We start from the raw sequence: 24,809 nt of genomic DNA, 5'->3' as shown, positions 1-24,809 counted from the left end.
GACTTCCCCTCTAGAAGACCAATCAGAGGTCTGAAGAAACCGTGGGCGTAACTCTCAATTTCCGACCTTCAGCCAATCGTTCTGCTTGAGGGAAGATCTCGCGACGTTCTCAGTGTGAGATAGGCCCCTTTGAGGCGGGTCGAACATCCTTCTGCCGAATTCTATTGGTGGGCCCAAGGGTAACCAGGCTCTTCTGATTGGCCGGTGTACTTCCAGTTTCCGTCCAAGGTCCGCCTCCTGCCTCCCTCTGCTTCGGGTGAGTATCCTTAGGGCCCACTTGATTTTAGTTCTCAGTGGAGGAAATGAGCCTTGGAGCGATGGGAGTCTGCCTCCGGCAAACCTCTGGTCGCTGCAGGGCCCGAGATGGATGCGTCCTCCTCCAAGTTGGCAAGTGAGGTGTGGGCAGGCCAGGTCCCAACCGCTCACAGGACCTCAGTTTTCCTGTCTGCACCGGGAGAAGGAAGGTTCCCTGACCCTGTGAGCCTTGCTTGCCCCCGTCCGAGTGGGGATGGGGTGGGTCGTCCAAATCCCAGAGGCGGGAGAGGTCCAGGTTTAGGGCCCAGAGGCCCGGGCGCCGAACCTTCCCCTCCCTGGGCCTCAGTTTCATTTGTTGCTACCCATTAAACCCCGCCTGCTTTCCAAAAGAGATTTTATGTTTTCTAATTGCTTCAGTTATTGAATGGATAATGTCGTGGCAGTTATAGCAGAAGTAAAGAAAGTCGAACAAGAGCCCCACCGCCTTAAAAAAAAAAAAAAAAGTGACAGCGTAAACAATGCAGGCCGGGTGCGGTGGCTCACGCCTGTAATCCCAGCACTTTGGGAGGCCAAGGCGGGTGGATCACGAGGTCAGGAGATCGAGACCATCCTGGCTAACACGGTGAAACCCCGTCTCTACTAAACAAAATACAAAAATTAACCAGGCGTCGTGGCGGGCACGTATAGTCCCTGCTACTCAGGAGGCTGAGGCAGGAGAATGGCATGAACCCAGGAGGCGGAGCTTGCAGTGAGCGGAGATCGCGCCACTGCACTCCAGCCTGGGCGACAGAGCGAGACTCCGTCTCAAAAAAAAAAAAAAAAAAAAAAAAAAAAAACTGAATGCAATCAAATTGTCAAATGTAAAACGCTATTACAGAGTCAAGGTTAAGATCATTGATGTTAGGAGTCAGGCAGACCTACATTTGAGTCACTTACCCAGACATCTCTGAGCTATAGTTCCCTTTCTACTCTTCTGAAAAATGGCAGTAATGCCTCAGCGGGTTGTTGTGAAGATTAAGTGAAATAATGAAGGTAAAGCACTTGACACAACGCCTGGCAAGTAGTAACTTCCTAAAAAATGGTAGCGGCCGGGCGCGGTGGCTCACGCCTGTAATCCTAGCACTTTGAGAGGCCGAGGCGGGCACATCACGAGGTCAGGAGATCGAGACCATCCTGGCTGACACGGTGAAACCCCGTCTCTACTAAAAACACAAAAAATTAGCCGGGCGTGGTGGCGGGTGCCTGTGGTCCCAGCTACTTGGGAGGCTGAGGCAGGAGAATGGCGCGAACCCGGGAGGCGGAGTTTGCAGTGAGCAGAGATCGCACCACTGCACTCCAGCCTGGGCGACAGAGCGAGACTCCGTCTCAAAAAAAAAAAAAAAAAAGGTAGCTATTATTCTTATAATAAGAACAGGCAAATACACTAGTCAGTGCGTTGGTGTACTTACTGTAATTGAGTACCCAATTTTGCCCAAAATTAGTCAGTTAAGGGAAAAAAAGGTAATTCTTACTAATAAGGAAACAAATCCATTCTTCAAAAGATAAATTATTTTTTCTAGTTTCTATATTAAAAGGAATTTATGCTGTGGGACCTTATAAGGAATATATATACTGTGGTGAACAGTGTTGAGCAGTTTTACAGACAAAATGAAAAGTCATTTCTTTAAAACAGGGAAGCTTTCTGATGGTCTTTTATGACACACAGGTAACAGTAACTCATATATTTAGTACCTCTGATAATGTTAGACCCTCTGTATATATCATTTATAAACTCCACAACAACCATGCAAAGTAGGTGTTAACTTCATTTTACAAATGAGAAAGTTAAGTATCTTGCTCTATTAACTTCAATAGCTAGGCCTTTCTGACTGCATAGACAGCCATGCTTTTCTGTGTTTCTGACTAAAGGAGGATGAAAATGCTTGGAATACCAGATAGATGCAGGGGCAGGTTGGACAGCTTGACCTACCTAAATTGGAGGGAATGTGGGCTGCAGAGGTACCTGTGGTAGGAGCAATATCTTGCCCTAATAGAAAATTTTCACCGTGGTCTTGGTAGAGGGGAAGGAGAAAAAAATTGTTTTAATAAAAATAATTTTAAAAAAGAAAATTCCCACCTTGGGAAATGAAGAGATAGGATGAGATGATCACTGAACTTTAGACCCATCTGTTCATTTATCTTATGGGTAGACTATAGCACTTCAAATTCAACTTGTCCCAAACAAATGATTCACTTGCACCCCCTCCTCCACCCAGGCACTCAAACCAAAGCCTTTCTCTTTCCCTTGGCTTATGAAACATCTCTCTGTCCCTTAGACAATGAAATATCAATATTGTCCATTTTACTTTGAAATATCTCTCAGATTCATCCCTTCGTTTCATTTCTCACAGCCTCTGCTTTGATCTAACTGGAATCATTTGTTAACTGGTCTGTTGCAGTAGACTTGTAACTGTTTAATCTCTCTGCCTCCAATCTGTCCTAATTCGTTCCCCAGCTTGCTTGCAGCTAGAATATCTTTGTAAAATGTCAGTCTGACCAAATTATACCCTTGCCTAAAACCAGTCAGAGGCTTCATTGCCTACAGAATATAAACTAAGCTATTTACCAATGAGATGTCATTTTGTACTTGAGGGTGTTGCCCACACTCCTCCCTTTGCTGGCAGTGCCTTTACATCCGCCTCCCTTCTGCCTGGTAAACTAGCGACCCATCAGAATCCTCATGGGGTACCTTGTTAACCTAAAGATGCTTCTTTGCTGCCTTTCCATCTTATGTGGCACAAAACACACTGTAACTTGTCTGTTGGAATGTCTTCTACTTTCACTAGCCTGTGAATCTCTAGGAAGTTGGTGCTTGGTAGTATTCAGCTTCATATCTATCTGTCAATCCTTCACACTGTCTGTTGCATGGGATACACACAACAAATTCCCTGAGTTAGCTTTCTAGAATTGTACGGCAGATGGCACTAATAGGCTGCTTAACAAATCCCCTTCACTAAGAATGATTTTTGTCCCAACCTTGTCTGACTTTGGCCTTATCCTAGAAGCCAATATTTATGCCATTACAGGTAAAATCTCCTGTTTCCTCCCTCAGCCAATAGCAAAAATAGCAAAATGACTCAGCAGCTTCATCTCTGCAAGAAGAATGGAGTGGCAGATGTCCAGGGAAAGGTGCATTTGAGGGAATATTTTCTTTGTCTCATGGCAGTTGGGGCTTTTCTTTTACATTTCTTTCTTTTTTCTTCTCTTCCATTTGTTATTGTTCTTACAAGAAAGAGCTTTACTCATGGGTGGGTGCCTCATTTCTGTCCACTCCAAAAGGGAAGAAAGAAACTGGCAAATTGGAAAAAAGATGATGATGATGTGGGAAGTGAGGGAGTAGTCATATAGAATTGCAGTCACATAGAATTGCTTGTGGGCAGGCAAACAGTTGGCTTTCCTCCTCATCTGGAGGAGGGCCTGGGCAAATTTTCTGGACACTAGTGTCCTAAGTTAAGTGGAACATGTGGTTTTAGGTTCCCGCTTCCCAGAAAAGAGCAGAGGAGGCATAGAAACCCTTATGAGATGTGTGCTATTAGGAGCCTTAGGCTACATTTTACCCCTCCTTCAGAGTCTTCTTCGGATACCAGGATTTAACATCTACGGCCCTCTCCCCCCAACTAAAACCTTTTTGGTGGAAATGATCCCAGCTAGACATCTTAACCTCCAAATGAAAATAGATTAAAGACTGGGAATTTGGGGCCAGGCACGGTAGATTGCACCTGTAATCCCAGCACTTTGGGAGGCCAAAGTGGGAAGATCACTTAAGGCCAGGAGTTCAAGACTAGCTTGGTCAGCATAGCAAGACCCCATCTCTACAAAAAAAGTGTTTTTAAATTTAGCCAGATGTGATGGCTCCTGCTTGTAGTCCTAGCTACCCAGGAGGCTAAGACAGGAAAATTCCTTGAGCCCAGAAGGGATGCAGTGAGCCCTTGAGGCTGCAGTGAGCTATGATCATACCATTGCCCTCCAGCCTGGATGTCACAGAGAGACACTGTCAAAAAAAAAAAAAAGGACTGGGAATTTTGAAACTGGAAATGATTTTGTAAATCGTTTGTGTGTCTGTCCTCTCTCAGGGCCATTTGTGTCCTAAGCCCTACTCTTTCATGGTGAACAGAGCTATGAAAGGGACAAAAATTATAGACTTTGGAGTTAGACTTACTTGGACTGAGATCCCATCCTTTACAGGCCAGCTATGCCCTTGTGCAAGTATTTTAACCTTTTGAAATAATATCAGTGTCCTTGTAAACTAGATATAATAATGCTGTTCTTGAAAGGTTGTTTTGAGCTTTAGAAACAATAGTTGTCAAAAGTCTTGCACAGTATAGCTGGCACAGTATATATAGATGCTTAATTGATAACGCGGCATGAAACACTGTTTCTGCTAAAGGGATATTAGACTATGGAGAACAGGTCAGAGGGAAAATTTGGAGAGCTCTTCCTGTACCTAAAGTTACATTTCTGAGGGCTTTTTACAGCTACTGTGATTAATTTGATGAAAATATTGAAACAAACAGCATAGCCATGTATTCGTAAATTCTTTTTTTGGTACCTAGGTCCCGAATCTCCTAGGCTCTGAGGGAATTTTATATATGGAGAAAGCCAAGAATATCTTTCCTTAGCTTCTAGAACCTTCTGATGACATTGAGGGTTTTTTTGTTCAGGTTTTTTCTAACCACCTCAGGCACTCTGCCACTTTTTTGAAGTGTGAATTGCCTGCTGTCAGCCTGGAGTTCTCACCTCCGCAATCCTGGCTGCAGGCATATTTGCATATTGGATGCTGTGTTCCTTAACCCCGTGAGGTTTGAATCCACTTGGAGTCTGTGTGTGAAAGCTGGCTACTTTCAAACCCGTGGACAGTTTCAGCTTTGTGGTCTCCAGAAAAACAGAAAACCCCCAACAATAGTTCCATTCACTTTTATGTAAATGGCACTCTTCAGGAAAACACTGGGCTATTTCCCAGGGCCCCAGAACATACTCAAACATTTGTTTGAGTGGGAGGTGGGGAGAGAGTTCTTTTGAGTCAATGAACATCTGTTCAGAACTGCTGTGCTGGGTCCCAAGAAAACAGAGCTTATAATCTGGCTCTTCCCTGCCAGAGGTATCAGCAGAGATTTACTATACTAGGTATATGTGCTTGTGGTGGCATTGTACTGTGTGAGTTTAGCTAAGCTGGATTCCCAGTATCCTTCCTATCTGCTTCCAGGTGAGGGTTGTCCACAAGAAAATTTCATGAGAGATTTGGAAAGCTAAATTGAAGTAGCAGCCAGTACACTGTGAAGGACAGAGCAGGGTCTGTACGCTGTGAAGGACAGAACAGGGTACCAGGCGTGGTGGCAGTACCTGTACTTTCTCTCTGATCTGGCTCACCTTGTTGATGAAGGTCATCACACAGCCCCCAGCACCCCTAGCCCTACTGAATTTCCTCCTTCAGCTCCTCTGAGTCCTGGGCCATGTGTACAGTCAGCTCTGTAGCAGAGGGCTCTGGCTTCTCCAGATCACCTGAGTCGCTGAGCTTGGGACCAGTGAAAGGAAGTTGTGGGTTTCAGTTTGTCCTCATGAGTTCCAGTTGTCCTTGTAGATCCCAGTTTGTTCTCAGAGGTTCCAGTTTGTCTTTGTTCTCTTCCACCTCACATCCAGTTTTCTTCCCAACTGCTGGCCTCACAGACTTCGGGCCCAACACCAGGTGCAGAGGCAACAGAGTTGCATGGATTTATCCACCAACTTCCAAAGATACACAATGTCTACTCCTTATAATAAATCTTTAGTTTTCTGTCACTCACAGCATTTGCTTCCCTGATTGAACTTTAAGTTTGTTCAAGCCGTGTTAAGGACACAGAACATGGAGTGATTAGAAGCCAGAAAGCTTCACAGAGGAGGTGACATCTGAGCTGCTTCTGACGAGTAGGAGGTTGTGTGTATAGAGTGGGTAGGAGGAATTCTAGAAAATAGCTGGCTCAAGTCAAGCAATTGAAAGAGCAGTGAGGAGTTCTGTATTTCTAGAAGAACTGTTCTTTCCATGGGTCCAGAATATAGGTGGAGAATGAGCATCTGATCCTAGCTTTTCTGGCGCCTTTGAGATGAACTGTTAGCTGATGTGGTTCTTAGATGTGGTCATCCCTAATACACTGGCATCCACTGAAATACTTTCTTGCTAAGGTACACCCTTGTCACTACCCTAAGATTCCTCCCCCACCCCACCGCTGCTTTCCTCTCCCCAGTGGTTCCATATGGCTAACCCAGGCTTGTCTTTTTGGCTCCCCATGCAGGCATCTTTGCTTGTCCATGCTGTGTTGATGGTGGTAGTGGTATGGAGTTCCTGTCTTAGGCAGGGCACTGTGCCCTCTAGTCTTGGATCCCTAAGCTTATTTAGGGGTTCTAACATTCATTCCGTGGGACCCTCTAGTCTTGGATCCTTATGCTTATTTAGGGGTTCTAACATTCATTCCATGGGACCTGAGGCAGGAGCAAGGTACCCCACATCTATAACTTTCTAATGCTTTTTGAGCATCTTTATAGGGAGGGCATGGGATCAGCTACCTGTTTCTGCCTTAACCATGGACCAATAATATGAGATCCTTGTTCACCAGTTCTACAGTGATGGGGTGCTTCCTTTTGGCTTCTGGAATGGGGTAAGTTCTTGGCATAAATAGGGAGTCCAGGAAAATAGAACAATGAAATAGAACAGAAAAATGAAAGCCTACCACTTTATATATGAATTTGTAAACTCAAACAGGGATTTCATTATACATACTATTCAGAACTATCTTCTTTTCATGTGTCTAAAAATTTTTCTTACAAGCAACACATTAGGCTTGACCTAATTTTTTTTTCTTTTTCTTTTATTTTTGAGACAAGGTCTCACTGTATTGCCCAGGCTGGACTGCAGTGGTGCAAACATGGCTCACTGTAGCCTCAACCTTCCAGGCTCAAGCAATCTTCCCACCTTGGCCTCCCAAGTAGCTGGAACTACAGGTGCATGCCACCACACCTGGCTAATTTTTTTCTATTTTGTGTAGAGACAAGGTCTCACGATGTTGTCCAGGCTGGTCTCAAACTCCTGGGCTCAGGCAATCCTCCTGCCTCAGCCTCCGAGAATGCTGGGATTAAAGGCATGAGCCACTGAACCCAGCCTCGACCTCATTTTTTTAATGGCTTCATGCTATTTCATCATATAGATATACTGTACTTTTTGCCCATTCCCATATTGATGGATATTTGTTTCTGGCTCTTTTCCTTTTTAATATTGCAAACAAAGTTGTAGTGAACATCGTTGTATGTACATCTTTTTTTTTTTTTGAGACAGAGTTTTGCTCTTGTTGCCCAGGCTGGAATGCAGTGGCCCCGTCTCGGCTCACCACAACCTCCACCTCCTGGGTTCAAGTGATTCTCCTGCCTCAGCCTCCCAAGTAGCTGGGATTACAGGCATGTGCCATCACGCCCGGATAATTTTTGTATTTTTAGTAGAGACGGGGTTTCTCCATGTTAGTCAGGCTGGTCTTGAACTCCTGACCTCAGGTGATCCACCCGCCTTGGCCTCCCAAAGTGCTGGAATTACAGGCATGAGCCACTGCGCCCGGCCCGTTGTGTGTACATCTTAAACCTATATTTCTTATGTGAGAATGGCTAGAAATGGAATTGCTGGCTCTTAGGGAATGTGCATTTTATGTTTTGATAATTATTATCAAATTGCCCTCCTAAGGGGATATGCTAATTTACTTTTCTACCAACAGTATATGAGAGCACAGACCATTTCAGAAATCCCCTTTGAGATTATTTCCAATCCTTAAAAACTTTTGTTACAGGTTTAGAAAAGCTTGGAAAGGTCTTGGTGTTGGGTGTTTGGTTTTTGGTGAGAAACTGCTATTCTCTACAGTAACATTACCATCTGTTGGCAGTCTTGAGAATTGCCCTGGAGTAGGTTTCTGTTTGGGCCTCATTTTTATGCCTTTGATAGCTGCAAACTCATCTTGATTGAGCACCAGCAAAGGGGCTGTGGAGGATAGCAGCTCCTGCTCCAGCCGCCCTCTCTGCATCAGCTGTGCTACCCCTGGGCACCAGCAATATCAGGCAGTGGTGACATGTTGCCTGTATTGCCAGCTGCTCGGGAGGCTAAGGGGGGAGGACCACTTCTTTTTTTGAGACAGAGTCTCGCTCTGTTGCCAAGCTGGAGTGCAGTGGCCCGATCTTGGCTCACCACAACCGTAACCTCTGCCTCCCGGGTTCAAGCGATTCTCCTGCCTCAGCCTCCCGAGTAGCTGGGATTACAGGCGTGTGCCACCACGCCGGGCTAATTTTTGTATTTTTAGTAGAGACAGGGTTTCACCATGTTGGCCAGGATGGTCTCAATCTCTTGACCTCATGATCCACCCGGGGGAGAGGACCACTTCTGTTCGGGAGTTTGAGGCCAGTCTAGGCAACATAGTGAGTCCCTGTCTCTTTAAAAAAAAAAAAAAAAAAGATAAAATAAAAGACTAAAAAAATATCAGGCTGGGCATGGTGGCTCATGCCTATAATCCCAACACATTGGGAGGCTGAGGTAGGTGGATCACTTCAGCGCAGAAGTTCAGGACCAGCCTGGGCAATACAGTGAGACCCTGTGTCTAAAAAAGAAAAAAGAAAATTAGCCAGGCATGGTGGTGCATGCCTGTAGTCCCAGCTACTTGGGAGGTTGAGGTGGGAGGTTTGCTTGAGCCTGGGAGGTCAAGGCTGCAGTGAGCCATGATCACACCATTGCACTCCAGCCTGGTCAACAGTGCTAGACCCTGTCTCAAAAAAAAAAAAAAAAAAAACTCAACAAAATATTTTTTTCTATATGAAGTTACCCTCCATAGATGACCTCTCTGCATTGTCAGAAACAACATTGCTGGGGGGTTCTGTGCTTCAGGGGCTCAGGATATGGGCTGGGGGAAATGGGGTTACAGATTTGATGATAAAACTTGTACTGCCTCTCTCCGATTCTCAGCATCTCTCTTGTTTCAGTGCGTTTGCTTCTGAGGATCTCCAGTGTCACAACAAACGCATGCCAGCCCTGTTTTACAGGGAGCCCTGGAGGAGTTGGGATAGAGGCCACATTGACTGAGGGTAGTTGCCAGGGTCCTGCAGTTATACACAAAGGTCAGTTTCTGATTCCTGGATGCCCTCCATTGGTCCTGGGCATGCTGCCTTTTTCTGTGGGCTATGAGATCACAGTTAGCTAGTCTGCACTACTATCCAGCACCAGATTGCTACCCCCCCAGTATGGAGTTTCCTATTTTGTGTAACTTCTCAATATTCTGTATCTTCTTTGTTAAGTCCTTAGGATAAGACCATGGCCCTGAGAGCATGTGGCTTGATCATCTTCCGAAGATGCCTCATTCCCAAAGTGGACAACAATGCAATTGAGTTTTTACTGCTGCAGGCATCAGATGGCATTCATCACTGGACTCCTCCCAAAGGTAGAGGCCAGAGGGGCCAGCTCTTGGGAAACTGCCAAGCACTGCTCAGAAATCTACCCTGCCAGGCCCTCCCCAAGGCTTAATTCCCAGTGACTGTGTAGCAAAAGGGGGGGTAGGGAAGGTAGGAGCCCTTGACCCTTTCTACATACAAGGTCTCCAGACCAGGCCAGAGTAGAGCTGAGAATTCTGTGACTGAATTCCAGGGTAGAAACAGCACCTGGTGTTTTTATGAGTATCATTCGCCAGCTCTCCAACCTCTGTGGTGAATGGCTGGGTAAGAGAAAAAACAGTGGGCAGGGAATTGGGGACCTTGAAGTTGACTGAGCTATGTGCCCACCTCTCAGCTTTGAGTTTTTCATCTGTCAAACAAGGGCTTGACTAGAAAATCCTAAGTTTTCAGCCAGGCACAGTGGCACATGCCTATAATCGCAGTACTTTTGGAGGTCGAGGTGGGCAGATTGCTTGAGCCCAGGAGCTCGAGACCAGCCTGGGCAAAGTGGCAAAACCATGTCTCTACAAAAAATACAAAAATTAGCCAGGTGTGGTGGTGCACACCTGTAGTCCCAGCTACTCAGGAGGCTGAGGTTAGAGAATAACTTGAGCTCAAGAGATCAAAGCTGCAGTGAGCTGAGATCGTGCCACAGCACTCCAGCCTGGACAACAGAGCCTGTCTCAAAAAAAAGAAAATTCTAAGTTTTCTTCCAGCCTGTCTCTGATTTCATTTGATCAATTTCCTTTGACTCCTAGTTCAGTGTCCCTATCATTAGGTTTTTCTTTTCTTTTTTTTTTTTTTTTGAGACAAAGTCTCGCTTTGTCACCCAGGCTGGAGAGCAGTGGCGCCATCTCAGCTCACTGCAACCTCCACCTCCCAAGTTCAAGCATGCTTCAGCCTCCTGAGTAGCTGGGATTACAGGTGCCCACCACCACGCCCGGCTGCTTTTTGTATTTTTAGTAGAGATGGGGTTTCACCATGTTGGCCAGGCTGGTCTCAAACTCCTGACCTCAGGTGATCTGCCCGTCTGGGCCTCCCAAAGTGCTAGGATTACAGGCGTGAGCCACTGCACCCAGCCAGGTTTTTCTTTTGAACTAAACACAGAGAGTATGACTTCTACAGTGTTTCTGAACATAGTTGTATTTTGAGTTGGAGCATAGAGAAGTTGGGCTCCCTGATCATAGATTCATCTGCAGATTGTGGCAGGAGTGGAGGAGTGAGGGGATGGGCAGGGCCTTCTTAGACCAGGAGGGGATGGGCAGGGCCTTCTTAGACTGTAAAGATTATGGAGACCTTGAGATTGCAGCTTGATCAGCTAGCTACCTGTGCCTTGAGTCTATCACTCAGCACTGAGGGTGGAGTTGGCCAAGTCTCCAGAGGGAAGAACAGTGAAGACTACTGGCCTGAGGCCTTAGGCCAGGCCAAGATCTGTTTGTAAGCTGGCCAGTTTTCATCCACCAGCACTGCTGACCCCACCTCTAGGAGTAAGAAAGCTGCAGTAAGAAGCCAGGCTGTGTGGGGAGAAATGAGAAAAAGGAGCCCTTTTTGGCTGAGGCCCTTGGGATGGTTTGAGTTGGGAGGGACAGACTGTGGCTCAGGTGCCTGCTGGAATGAGGAATAGCCCTCAGACAGAAGGAAGCAGGGACTTTATTTTTTAAATTATTTTGTTATTATTATTACTATTTTATAGAGACAGGGTCTTACTATATTGCCCAGGCTGGTCTTGAACTCCTGGGCTCAAGTGATCTGCCCACCTGGTCTCCCAAAGTGCTGGGATTATAGGCGTGAGCCACCACGCCTGGCCGGAAGCGGGGGCTTTAAAAGGGAGTGGGGTTAGAAGGGATGGACAAAGATCCAGGATTGAAGGAAAATAAGGAAATGGGAACAGGAAATAAATTTTGCATGTTTGAGTTGTACTGGGGAGAAACAAGGTGAAAAAAGAGACGGAAGCTTCACAAATACTATGAATAGGAATATTCACACTTGTCTCCAGATCACATGAGTCAAACTGCCTTTGTTCCTCTCACTACCTGATGTCAGTGGACTTCTCCTAATCCTTTCCTGCTTCGGCAGAAGCTACCCTGTTAATTAACACTGATGGGCAGAATACTGAATAGATGGCCCTGGGAGGGGTGTGCTCAGGGACTTCCATATACCTCTGAGGGGAGGTAGGATGTCCTGAATCAGTATCACCCGTCACTACTAGCATCCCTCCCACCTTGCTCCCCTGATGCATTACCTGTCTGTCTTTGTGTACACCACTAAAGGAGGTGCTTGTGCAGAGAAAATTCCCCAGAAGCCGTAAGCTAGAATGGTTTTTAAGTGCTAAGTTTCTGGGGGTTTTGTTTGTTTGTTTGTTTGAAACGAAGTCTTGCTCTGTTGCCCAAACTGGAGTACAATGGCACAATCTCGGCTCGCTGCAACCTCTGCCTCCTGGGCTCAAGTGATTCTCCTGCCTCAGCCTCCCGAGTAGCTAGGATTACAGGCGTCCACTGCCACACCCAGCGCATTTTTGTATTTTTAGTAGAGACAGGGTTTCACCATGTTGGCCAGGCTGGTCTCAAACTGCTGACCTCAGATGATCCACCCACCTCGGCCTCCCAGAGTGTTGGGATTACAGGCATGAGCCACCCTCCCCCGGCCCTTGGGGAGTTTTTTGTGCAGAAGCTGGCTCTGGGCATTGTAGACCCCTGGGAAGGAGGAGGGCCCCCATCTCCAAACCAAGGAGGGAACAACTGAGAGTTCCTGCTCCCCATGAGCCTGTGAGCCAGGAGGCCTCCCTAGAAACTTACTGGAGCCAAGTGTAGACAGAGTCTGCCAGACCCTTCCCAGTCTTTGCCCCCTCTGGGGAAGCTGAAGATTTGTGGGAGGGGCCTAGAGGTAAAGCTGAGAGCTGCTCCAGTCTGCAGAGCTTCAAGTTCTCCTACAGCAGTTTCTTGGCAGCTGTCTTCTTGGGTTTGGGTGTTGCTAACACATTTTCTTAGAAGTGGTTCTCAGCTGGCCCTTAGTCTAAGTTCCTATCAAGGGTTTCCCTATGAAACTGAAATCTGGCCTTGCCCAGTAAGAAAGAGGAAAACAATTTGGAAAAAGCCTTGATAGCTTCATGGAAACAGCTGCTCATTCAGCCCTGCAGGGTTTTGAGCCTGTTGGCCCTGGAATGTCAGGGTCCACCTGCAGACAATGTTAAGTCCTCATTGGATTGTAGGCAAAGTACTTCCTTGTCAGCTAACTTCCACTTGTTAAGGAAGGACTTCCCCCTCCTTGGAAAAATCACTTCAAGGTCTCCAATAGAAAAGTGATTCCTTAGAGCATGGGATGAAGAAAGTTCCAAAGAATAAGAAAGCAGACGTCTGAAGAAGGTCATCTCACACCATAAAAGAGCAGTATTCTAAACCTGGCTTGCTATACACATGGTCTGTTTCACTCTCTGCAGAGAAGCTGGAGTGGGAAGGTGGGATTGCTCAAACCCCAAGAACTAGACACTACCTGCCCTGCACCCCCTTCCCAGGCATGTTAGGATATTGCCAATCTCCGGGCTTCCTTTAGCCTAGGAACACCTAGAAAAGTCACTGAATGGCTGGGTGTGGTGGCTCATACCTGTAATCCCAACACTTTGGGAGGCTGAGGCAGGAGGATGACTTGAGGCCAGGAGTTTGAGGCAAGCCTGGGAAATATAGTAAGACCCCATCTTTACCAAATAAATAAATAAATAAATAAATAATTAGCTGGGCATGGTGGCACATGCCTGTTGTTCTGACTACTCAGGAGGCTGAGGTGGGAGGATCACTTGAGCCCAGGAGTTCAAGGCTGTGGTGAGCTGATTGCACTACTGCACTCTGGCCTGGGCAACAGAGTGAGTCCCTGTCTCAAAACAAAACAGAAAAAAAAAAATCTTGTCTGGAAAATCCAGCTTTGGGAACTTTGGAAGATTTCCTCCTCCTTTTGTTCCTCTTTTTTCCTAACTAGGCCATGTGGAACCAGGAGAGGATGACTTGGAAACAGCCCTGAGGGAGACTCAAGAGGAAGCGGGCATAGAAGCAGGCCAGCTGACCATCATTGAGGGGTTCAAAAGGGAACTCAATTATGTGGCCAGGAACAAGCCTAAAACAGTCATTTACTGGCTGGCGGAGGTGAAGGACTATGACGTGGAGATCCGCCTCTCCCATGAGCACCAAGCCTACCGCTGGCTGGGGCTGGAGGAGGCCTGCCAGTTGGCTCAGTTCAAGGAGATGAAGGCAGCGCTCCAAGAAGGACACCAGTTTCTTTGCTCCACAGAGGCCTGAGCTGACTGGAGCAGAGTCATTTGCTTCAGTAGGATCCTTGTGGGCCTTCTAAGATGAAGCCACCCTCAGGTCCAGGGAAGGTTGTGCTGGTATTTGGCTCATCACAGCCAAGAGCAGATAGATTTGTGAAATCGGCTCAACTCCCAGGTGAGAGCAAGCAAAAATCTTGGCTGGGTGGAAAGGAAGGCAAAGAGTAAAAATAAAAAAGGCCAGGCCCAGTAAGTGTACCTTGTACTTTATAAATAAACCTCAAGCAGCTCAAGGTTGTCCTTCTAACCTGTTGGGTTTATTTCTTGCACTCTTGGCATTGGTGGGGAGAAGAAAGCTGAAGTGAATCAGAGTTCTGACCTTAACCAGAGGGAACTCTGTGTCCATACGGTATCCCCAGAGAACTTAAGAGCTAGGGATCCAAATGGAAGAGACCCAGCACTGCCAGGATGGCTCTCTTGCCTCTGGAATGCCAAGCACACCCACCCCACCCCCACCAGGGGCCCTGAGACTTTGTGACCCATAGTCAGAATTTCCAAGTGAGTGGGACTGGAGTGCAGGAATTGGGTCTGCCCTACTCACTAATATATCTTTTACCAGCACCAGGCACATATGTTGTAAGTACTCAGTAAATATTACCTTAAATAGGGCCAGGCATGGTGGCTCACACCTGTAATCCCAGCACTTGAGGCCTAGGTGAGCAGATCACTTGAGGTCAGGAGTTTGAGACCAGCATGGGCAACATGATGAAACCCCATCTCTACTAAAAATACAAAAATTACCTGGGGGTGGTGGCACACACCTGTAATTCCAGCTACTCGAGAGGCTGAGGCAAGAGAATCACTTGAACCTGGAAAACGAAGGTTGCTGTGAGCTGGGATCCTGCCACTGCACTCCAGCCTGGGTGACAAAGCGAGACTGTCTCAAAAAATAAAAATATTACCTTAAATAATTAGAGACTGGCTAGGCGTGGTGGCTCACGCCTATAATCCCAGCACTTTGAGAGGCCGAGGTGGGTGGATAACTGAGGTCAGGAGTTTAAGACCATCGTGGCCAACATGGTGAAACCCCATCTCTACTAAAAACACAAACATCAGCTGGGCATGGTGGTGCACACTTGTAATCCTAGCTTCTTGGGAGGCTGAGGCAGGAGAATTGCTTGAACCTGGGAGGTGGAGGTTGCAGTGAGCTGAGATGGTGCCATTGTACTCCAGCCTAGGCAACAGAGTGAGACTGTCTCAAAAATAAATAAATAGGCTGGGCACAGTGGCTCACACCTGTAATCCCAGCACTTTGGGAGGCCAAGGCAGGTGGATCACCTGAAGTCAGGAGCTCAAGACCAGCCTGGCCAACATGGTGAAACCCCCTCTCTATTAAAAATGCAAAAATTAGCCTGGCATGGTGGCTCATGCCTGTAGTCCCAACTACTTGGGAGGCTGAGGCAGGAGAATCACTTGAACCCGGGAGGCGGAGGTTTCAGTGAGCTGAGATCACACCACTGCACTCCAGCCTGGGCAACAGAGCAAGACTCCACTTCAAATAAATAAATAGAGACAGAAGGAATTTTAGACTCACCAAGTCACAACAGAGAGAGGAGGGACAGGCAACCCTGGACCCCCAGGTCAGTGACACGTGTACTCTGTGCTCTCAGCCCAGGCCTGCCTCCCAGAGTGATAAGCCTTGTCAACATGACTAAGGTCACTGGGAATGAGGCAAGCCCAGACCCAAAGGAATCTGCTGGGCCACCCAGCAGTCACATCATTACACCTGTGCATTCCTCACCTGCAGCTGCCTTCCCTACCCTCAACAAAACCTCATCATTAATGTTTCTCTCTTCCTATCTACCTTTTTTTTTTTTTTTTTTTTTTTTTTGAGACAGTTTCACTCTTGTTGCCCAGGCTGGAGTGCAATGGTGCCATCTTGGCTTACCGCAACCTCTGCCTCCCAGGTTCAAGTGATTCTCCTGCCTCAACCTCCCGAGTAGCTGGGATTATAGGCATGTGCCAACATGCCCAGCTAGTTTTGTATTTTTAGTAGAAATGGGGTTTCTCCATGTTGGTCAGGCTGGTCTCAAACTCCCGACCTCAGGTGATCTGCCTGCCTCGGCCTCCCAAAGTGCTGGGATTACAGGCATGAGCCACCACGCCCAGCCTTCCTATCTACTCTCTTTGTCCACAACTCCACTGTAAGACCCAGAGGTGCAAGAGTTGGGTCTCAGCCCTGTTTTCCCTTGCTACTAGGGCTCAAGGAATGCAGGAGCAGGTGTTAGATCCCACAGCCCTTCCAGGAGCTGTTAGCAGCTGGATTCATGTGGATTTTATTAGAAAGTTGTTGCCCAATGAAGTGCAGAAGATTGGAAGTGAAGGGACATTGGCAGAGGTCAGCCTGGATTACCAGGGTCAAGAACAGCCACCCCCAAAGGAAGAAAAGACAACTCGCCCAGGTCTTAAGCAGACTTCCAGATGTTTTTAGTCCCCAGCTCTCCGTGCAGACAGGGCAAAAGTACTAGTGAACAGGATCTTGGAGCACAGCCAGGGGCCTGAATGGTTTTGTTCCTCACCCTTCTGAGCAGCATTCTCTGAAGGAGGCCTGCTGCATGAAGTTTTTGGAGCTTAATGTTCTTTTTCCAGGCCAGCAGGGACCACGTCGCACTGATTTAATAAATGCCTGCTGGGCGGTAGTGCCAAACCACAGACGAGCTGCCTCCTAACAAGGGCTGGCCGGCTCCACACTTTCAGAATGGGAGGCTGTGGAATCTCAAGTCTAAGACCTCATACATCAAAGTTGGAAGGGACCTGGAAAATGACCTGATTTGGCTGCTCATTTTTATTGCTGGGGAAATTGAGACTTAACAAGATAGATGGCCCTGGCTGTATCTATAGATGGGGTGCTTTGAGGAGGGGGTGCCAGAGGGAAGACTGCTTTAGAATATATATATATATATATATATATATATATATATATATATATATATATATATATATATATGGCTTTGGAGTCATTCCTCTGGGCCTTACAGAGTGTTCCATTAAAATGTAGGTACTTTGGTGAAGAGGTCCCCTGTAAGCTGTATTTTTTTTTTTTTTTTTTTTTTTTTGAGAAGGAGTCTCGCTCTGTCACCCAGGCTGGAGTGCAGTGGCGTGATCTCGGCTCACTGCAATCTCCGCCTCCCAGGTTCATGCCATTCTCCTGCCTCAGCCTCCCGAGTAGCTGGAATTACAGGTGCCTGCCACCACACCCATCTAATTTTTTTTTTTTTTTTTTTGTATTTTTAGTAGAGATAGGGTTTCACCGTGTTAGCCAGGATGGTCTCAGCCTCCTGACCTCGTGATCCACCCACCTCGGCCTCCCAAAGTGCTGGGATTGCAGGTGTGAGCCACCGTGCCCGGCTGTAAGTTGTATTCTTTGCAGGAATAATTGACAGTAGGGTGGGACTAAAGCATGTTATGGGAGGTGGATGAGGGTCGCAGAGAGGAGCTGAGATTAGGATGTGGCAGGTGAGTAGGCTTTGACAACATTACCACTTTGCTTTTGGCCAGTGGGGCTTGTTCAACCTGAACTCAGACCCCAGAGCATTACAAAGTCCAGCTCCCAGGCCCCACCACCCCCCTCTCAACTGGCAGAGCAGCACTCTGCCGATGCTGCACTTTGGGTTAGTCCAGGCCTCAGGGAGACCTCAGCAGAGTTGTACCAGTTCAGGAGATGCTTCCATGTTGAAGTTTTCCTCCAGAGAATGGGGCTGGTCAGAACTAATCTAAAATTGGAGGAGAGCCCTGCCCCAGCCCCTCTGAGGGAGAGCTCTCCCCTGGGACCTCAGCCAGTTTACCAGCTCTTTGGCTGTCAGAGTCCCAGAGTTCTAGAGTCCAGTCTTTCCCAGGTTCTTTTGTTCTTTTTTTTTCCTTTCTTTTCTAGAGATGGAGTCTCACTCTGTTGCCCAAGCTGGAGTACAATGGCGCGGTCTCAGCTCACTGCAATCTCCACCTCCCGGGTTCAAGCAATTCTCCTGCCTCAGCCCCACCGAATAGCTGGGATTACAGGCACCTACCACTGTGCCCAGCTAATTTTTGTATTTTTTAGTAGAGGCGGGGTTTCACCATGTTGGCCAGGCTGGTTTTGAACCCCTGACCTCAGGTGATCCGCCCGTCTTGGCCTCCCAAAGTGCTGGCCCAGGTTCTTTTTTTGGGGGGCGGGGGACAGAGTCTCTCTCTGTTCCCCGGGCTGGAGTGCAGTAGTGCAATCTCGGCTCACTGCAAGCTCCGCCTCCTGTGGCCCAGGTTCTTTATGTAGAGTTTCAGTGGATTAAGTGAGCAGGGCAAGCAAAGAGATTGCTGATGTGGTCGTCTTTACACTCCACAGGAGTTTCCCTGGGGAATAAGCTTAGGGAGTGGGGAGCTAGAAGAGCATCTTGCTCCATCATGGAGTTGGCTCCAGAGTGTAGCCTATTGCTTCTTTTTACAGGGATCAGAAGAAAGATGACAAAGGTTGGGCATGTGGCATTGGCTCACACCTGTAATCCCAGCACTTTGGGAGGCAGAGGCAGGAGGACCACTTGAGCCCAGGAGTTAGAGACCAGCCTGGGCAATGTAGTGAGACTCCATCTCTACCAAAAAAAAAAAATTAGCCAGGCATGGTGGTGTGTACCTGTAGACCCAGCTACTCAGGAGACTGAGGAGAGGAGAATTGCTTAAGCCCAGGAGGGTGAGGTTGCAGTGAACCAAGATTGTGCCACTGCACTCCAGCCTGGGTGCTAGAGTGAGACCCTTATCTCAAAGTTAATTATTATTATTATTATTTTTTTGAGACGGAGTCTTGCTCTGTCACCTAGGCTGGAGTGGAGTGGCGCAACCTCAACTCACTGCAGCCTCTGCCTCCCGGGTTCAAGTGATTCTCCTGCCTCAGCCTCCTGAGTAGCTAGGTCTACAGGTACACACCACCACACCCAGCTAATTTTTTTTTGTATTTTTAGTAGAGACAGGGTTTCACCATGTTAACCAGGATGGCCTCGATCACCTGACCTCGTGATGTGATCTGCCCGCCTTGGCCTCCCAAAATGCTGCGGTTATAGGCGTGAGCCACCATGCCCAACCAATTAATTTTTTAAAAAAAGGAAGAAGAAGAAAAATGACCAGTCCTTCCCAAGTTCTCCATAGAGGGTCACTTAGGGAAGGAACCTAGGCAGAACCACAGTTTGGAGAGGAGCAGCCTCTGGCTTGAGATACCTTTGTTTAAACATTTATGTCATCACTTTTGTGGCTCCTAAAGTCCTGCCTCCTTCAAATAGCTTTCCCAGGATACTCAGAAATTGCTGGTTTCCATTTCCCTTATGGCTACTTCCCCTCTCTCAAAACTCATCTGGCACCTTAGGAAGTTGCTTCATTAAAAAAAAAAAAATCTGTATCCAGTATGACCATTGCTCCTTTAGCTCAGGGGTCCCCTCCCACCCACCCTCTCAAGATGACCAGTGTTGGCTGGGCACAGTGGCTTACGCCTGTAATCCCAGCACTTTGGGAGGCGGAGGTGGGTGGATCACCAGAGGTTGGGAGTTTGAGACCAGCCTGGCCAACATGGTGAAACTCCGTCTCTACTAAAAAATACAAAATATTAGCCGGGAGTGGTGGCGGGCGCCTGTAATCCCAGCTACTCAGGAGGCTAAGGCAGGAGAATCGCTTGAACCCAGTAGATGGAGGTTTCAGTGAGCCGAGATTGTGCCACTGCACTCCAGCCTGGGCAACAGAGCGAGACTTTGCCTCAAAAAAAAAAAAAAACAAAACAAAACAAAAAAAAGATTACCAGTGTCGTTGGCCCTCCAACCTTAGGCCTTTTCCTCCCCGCCTATCTCATGTGCACTGTGTCTCAGACACTCTCAAAGACCATCATTCTCAGACACACATGCTGAGGCAAAAGGCACAGGGCTGAGAGAAGCTGCGTGGAGTGATGGTCTGGTGTTTATGTCTGGCTCTGTCACTACCTGGATACGTGATCTTGGGTAAGCTCTGAACCTCTCTGGACCTTATTTTCCTCATTACAACAAGGGAGTTGGACAAGATGAAGATGATCTCAATGGTTTCTTCGAGATCTGACAACCTGTAGGATTGGGTTTGAATTTTGACTCCTCAGATTACTGTGTAAAGATCAAAGCTCCGATAGATGCTTCCTCTGTTTGATTATTCTATTTTTCTAAGACACTCTAGTTTTCTAATTTGAAGTTCAAAGTGCTAAGTGTAAAGTTATTCAGTAAGTATTGCTTAGAATAGTATATAATTTAAAATACCTAAATACCCATTACCAGGGATTAATAAACTTTGACACATGCATGATATGAAATATTATGCAGCCATAAGAAAAAAACAGGATGGTCCTTACATAGAACCTTTGTACCTATTAAAATTTAAATTTAGGCCAGGCGCAGTAGCTCGCGCCTATAATCCCAGCACTCTGGGAGGCCAAGGCAGGTGGATCACGAGGTCAGGTGTTCAAGACCAGCCTGAGGCCGGGCGCGGTGGCTCACGCTTGTAATCCCAGCACTTTGGGAGGCCGAGGCGGGCGGATCACGAGGTCAGGAGATCGAGACCACGGTGAAACCCCGTCTCTACTAAAAATACAAAAAATTAGCCGGGCGTGGTGGCGGGCGCCTGTAGTCCCAGCTACTCGGAGAGGCTGAGGCAGGAGAATGGCCTGAACCCAGGAGGTGGAGCTTGCAGTGAGCCGAGATTGCGCCACTGCACTCCAGCCTGGGTGACAGAGCGAGACTCCGTATCAAAAAAAAAAAAAAAAAAAAAAAGACCAGCCTGGCCAAAATGGTGAAACCCCCTCTCTACTAAAAACACAAAAATTAGCTGAGCATGGTGGCATGTGCCTGTAGTCCTAGCTATTTGGGAGGCTGAGGCAGAGAATTGCTTGTACCCGGGAGGTGGAGGTTGCAGTGAGCCAAGATCATGCCATTGCACTCCAGCCTGGACAACAGAGCTAGACTCCATTTCAAAAAAATAAATAAATTTAAATAAGAACAAAAGCAAAATGCCATATGTGGGGCTATCTGGCCACCAGTGGAATCAGGGGTCTGATGCAGTGTGGTGGCCAGCTGGGACAGGATAGGGGATGGAGCAGTCAGCCATGTTGCTCTTTGCAGCACTTTGGCTTTCTTTCTCTTTTTCTTTCTTTCATTTCCCACACTACACCGATGTAGAGTTTTGCTTTCTTGAGTGGATGTTGAGGGTGACAATGACGACTCCCAGGACAAATGCCAGGCCAAAGGGCTGAAGCCAACATGGCTGTCTGAAATTGGTTTGGTAAAGGAAGAGAATAATGTTGTGCTCCTTCTTGACCTAATCGCCACTTCTAGTGGAGCTATAATAGTACACCTGTTGGAAGGTGAGAATAGCATAAACTCTATCTTCCAAACTATCTCCTTTGCATTTCTTCCATCACTCCTACCCAAGATCATGCATAGTATTTATTCCCAAGGACATATGGGCACTTATCTTTCTCTAGTCAGTTGAATGTCTTTTCCAATGGTCTAGCTTCTCTGGCAGGAGTCAGAGAATTACAATGTGAAGAACAATTGTGCAACTCTGTTTAAAAGTTAGGAATGAGAATTGGGGTCATTTTAATATGGACTGGATATTAGATCATATTAGGGAATTATTAATTTTCTTAGATATGAAAACCGTTGTGTGGGAAAATGGCCTTAGGAAATGCATGCTGAAGAATTTAGGATGTAGTGTCACAATGTCAGTAAGTAATGCAATTTTGAAATGGTTCAGGCTGGGTGTCTCATGCCTGTAATCCCCCACTTGAGGAGGCTGAGGGAGGATCACTTGAGCCCAGGAGCTTGAGACCAGCCTGAGCAACATAGTGAGACCCTGTCTCTCCAAAAAAAAAAAGAAAAAAGTTAAAAAAAAATTAGCCAGGCATAGTGGCACATGTTTGCAGTCCCAGCTTCTCAGAAAGCTGAGGTGGGAGGATTGCTTGAGGTTGAGAGTGCAGTGAGCCATGACTGTGCCACTGTACTCTACTTTGGGAGCGAGACCCTGTCTTAAAAAAAAAAAAAAAAAAAAAAAAAAGTGGTTCAGAAAAAAAATTCACACATACATAAATAAGGCAAATATAGCAAAATTTTAACAACTGTTGACTCAAGATGGTGATATATGGGTGCTCATATACTAGACTTTTAATTTTTTTGTATATATGAAGTTTTTCATGAGAAAATTTGGGAAACAATGAGTGTGAGCGTGGTCTCAACTAGGCAATAAAACTATGCATTTAAAAAAAGGCAGGAAGAGGCCAGGGACAGTGGCTCACACCTGTAATCCCAGTACTTTGGGAGGCTGAGGCGGTATGATTGTTTAAGCCCAGGAGTTCGAGAACAGCTTGGGAAACATGATGAGAACTCGTCTCTAAAAAAAATTTTTAAAAATTAGATGGGCATCATGGTGCATGCCTGTGGGTCCCAGCTTCTCAGGAGGCTGAAGCAGGAGGATTGCTTGAGCCTGGGAAGTCGAGGCTGCAGTGAGCCAAGATTGTACCACTGCACTCCAGCCTGGGCGACAGAGTAAGACCCTGTCTCAAAAAAAAAAAAAAAAGAAAGCAAGAAGACAGCTGGGCACTGTGGTATGCCTGGGATGCTAAAGTGGGATGACTGATTGAGCCCAGGAGTTCCAGACCAGCCTGGCAACATAGCAAGACCCCATCTCTATAAAAAGGCAAGAAAGGAATTGTTAAGATTGGTTGTTTTTGGATGTGGAGACGGATGATACTGTCATCTTTCTACTTTTATGAATTTTTCAAATTTTCTATAATGACAATGTGTTGCCTTTGTAGAAATGATGACTTTTAAAACATTTTATTTCTATTTAGATGTTGTTAAAAGTTAAAGTTTGAAAAAGAGACTTTGGGCTGGGCATGGTGGCTCACGCCTGTAATCCCAGCACTTTGGGAGGCCAAGGAGTGTGGATCACCTGAGGTCAGAAGTTCGAGACCAGCCTGGCCAATGTGGTGAAATCCTGTCTCTACTGAAAATATAAAAATTAGCCGGTGTGGTGGCGGGTGCCTGTAATCCCAGCTACTCATGAGGCTGAGGCAGGAGAATTGCTTGAACCCAGGAGGTGAAGGTTGCAGTGAGCCGAGATTGCGCCACTGCACTCCAATCTGGGTGATAAGAGTGAAACTCTGTCTCAAAAAAAAAAAAAAAAAGAAAAAGAAAAGAAAAGAAAAGAAAAAGAGACTTTGGTCCCTCTATGGAAAAAAATAAACACTGATTTGACATGGGCAAAAAATGTTTAAAGGCTAGCCAAGTGCTTTGTGAGCCAATGTAATTTTTAACAGAACTTATGCTTCATAAGACTGGGAGATAGGAAAGGCAGTGGGGGGCGGGGTGGGGGCTGGCAAAGAGAAAGTAAAATCTGTCCCCAGTTTGAAGAGGACATTCAGGTCACAGTTATTCCTTACAGCTAGAACCAGAATTCTCTGTTTCTATGTTCATTCTGGCAGGCTTTAAAAAAAAAATGAGATATATTGGCCGGGCGCAGTGGCTCACACCTGAAATCTGAGCACTTTGGGAGGCCGAGGCGGACGGATCATGAGGTCAGGAGTTCGAGATCAGCCTGACCAACAGGTGAAACCCTGTCTCTACTAAAAATACAAAAATTAGCTGAGCGTGGTGGCGTGCACCTGTAATCCCAGCTACTTGGGAGGCTGAGGCAGCAGAATTGCTTGAACCTGGGAGGCAGAGGTTGCAGTGAGCTGAGATTGCACCACTGCACTCCTGCCTGGCAACAAAGCAAGACTCCATCTAAAAAAAAAAGAAAGAAAGAAATAGAATTCATGTATCATGGCCAGGCACGGTGGCTCACACCTGTAATCCCAGCACTTTGGGAGACTGAGGAGGGTGGATCGTTTGAGCCCAGGAGTTTGAGACTAGTCTGGGCAATATGGCAAAACCCTGTCTCTACAAAAAACACGAAAATTAGCTGGGCATGGTGACATGTGCCTATAGTCCCAGCTACTTGGGAGTCTGAAGTGGGAGGATCAGTTGAGCTCCAGGAGGTGGAGGTTGAGTTGCAGTGAGCTCACATCATGCCACTGCAGTCCAGCCTGGGTGACAGAGGAAGAAACTGTCTTTAAAAAATTCATATATCATAAAATCTACCTTTTTAAAGAGCACAATTTAGTGGTTTTTAGTTTGTTTACAAGGTTGTATAATCATCAACACCATTAACTAATTCTAGAAGATTCTCATCACCCCAAAAAGAAATCCCCATATCTATTAGCACTCACCCTCAATCCCCCAACCACCCTCAAACCCTCCAGTTCCTGGCTACTGCTGCCTACTTTCTATCTATGCCTGGCCATTTCATATAAATAGAATCACGGCCAGGTGTGGTGGCTTACACCTGTGATCTCAGCACTTTGGGAGGCTGAGGTGGGCGGATCACCTGAGGTCAGGAGTGTGAGACCAGCCTGGCCAACATGGTGAAACCCCATCTCTACTTAAAATACAAAAAATTAGCTGGGCGTGGTATGCATCTGTAATCCCAGCTACTCTGGAGGCTGAGGCAGCAGAATCACTTGAACCTGAGAGGCAGAGGTTGCAGTGAGCCGAGATTGCGCCATTGCACTCCAGACTGGGGGACAAGAGCGAGACTTTGTCTCAAAAAAAAAAAAAAAAAAAAAATAGAATCATATAATATGGGGCCTCTTGTGTCTGACTTCTTTCAGTTAGCATAGTGTTTTCAAGGTTTATCCATGTTATAGTATTTATTATTACTTTATTCCATATTTATTATTATACAGCCTTGTTGAAATATAATTCATATACCA

At 46.7% G+C, this 24,809-nt stretch overlaps 1 protein-coding gene across 5 annotated transcripts; it reads left to right on the top strand.

Moving 5' to 3' along the window:
• The first annotated feature begins 161 nt into the window (after positions 1 to 161).
• Positions 162 to 14,279, top strand: NUDT2 (nudix hydrolase 2). 5 transcript variants are annotated; one of them, XM_003263404.2, is made up of 5 exons: positions 177 to 256; positions 6,811 to 6,923; positions 9,274 to 9,408; positions 9,586 to 9,728; positions 13,687 to 14,279. In XM_003263404.2, the coding sequence occupies exons 4-5, from the start codon at positions 9,602 to 9,604 to the stop codon at positions 14,001 to 14,003; spliced, it is 444 nt and encodes a 147-aa protein (XP_003263452.1). In that variant the 5' UTR covers positions 177 to 256; positions 6,811 to 6,923; positions 9,274 to 9,408; positions 9,586 to 9,601; the 3' UTR covers positions 14,004 to 14,279. The 5 variants fall into 5 exon arrangements, with proteins under 5 accessions (XP_003263451.1, XP_004088844.1, XP_003263452.1 ...); XM_003263403.3 differs by lacking the exon at positions 6,811 to 6,923 and having other exon boundaries at positions 162 to 256; XM_030817566.1 differs by lacking the exon at positions 177 to 256 and having other exon boundaries at positions 6,740 to 6,923; positions 9,593 to 9,728.
• Positions 14,280 to 24,809: the final 10,530 nt, after the last annotated feature.

Source organism: Nomascus leucogenys, chromosome 8 (assembly GCF_006542625.1).
Source record: "Nomascus leucogenys isolate Asia chromosome 8, Asia_NLE_v1, whole genome shotgun sequence".
NCBI lineage: Eukaryota > Metazoa > Chordata > Mammalia > Primates > Hylobatidae > Nomascus > Nomascus leucogenys.
This window is presented reverse-complemented; position numbering and strand designations above follow the sequence as displayed.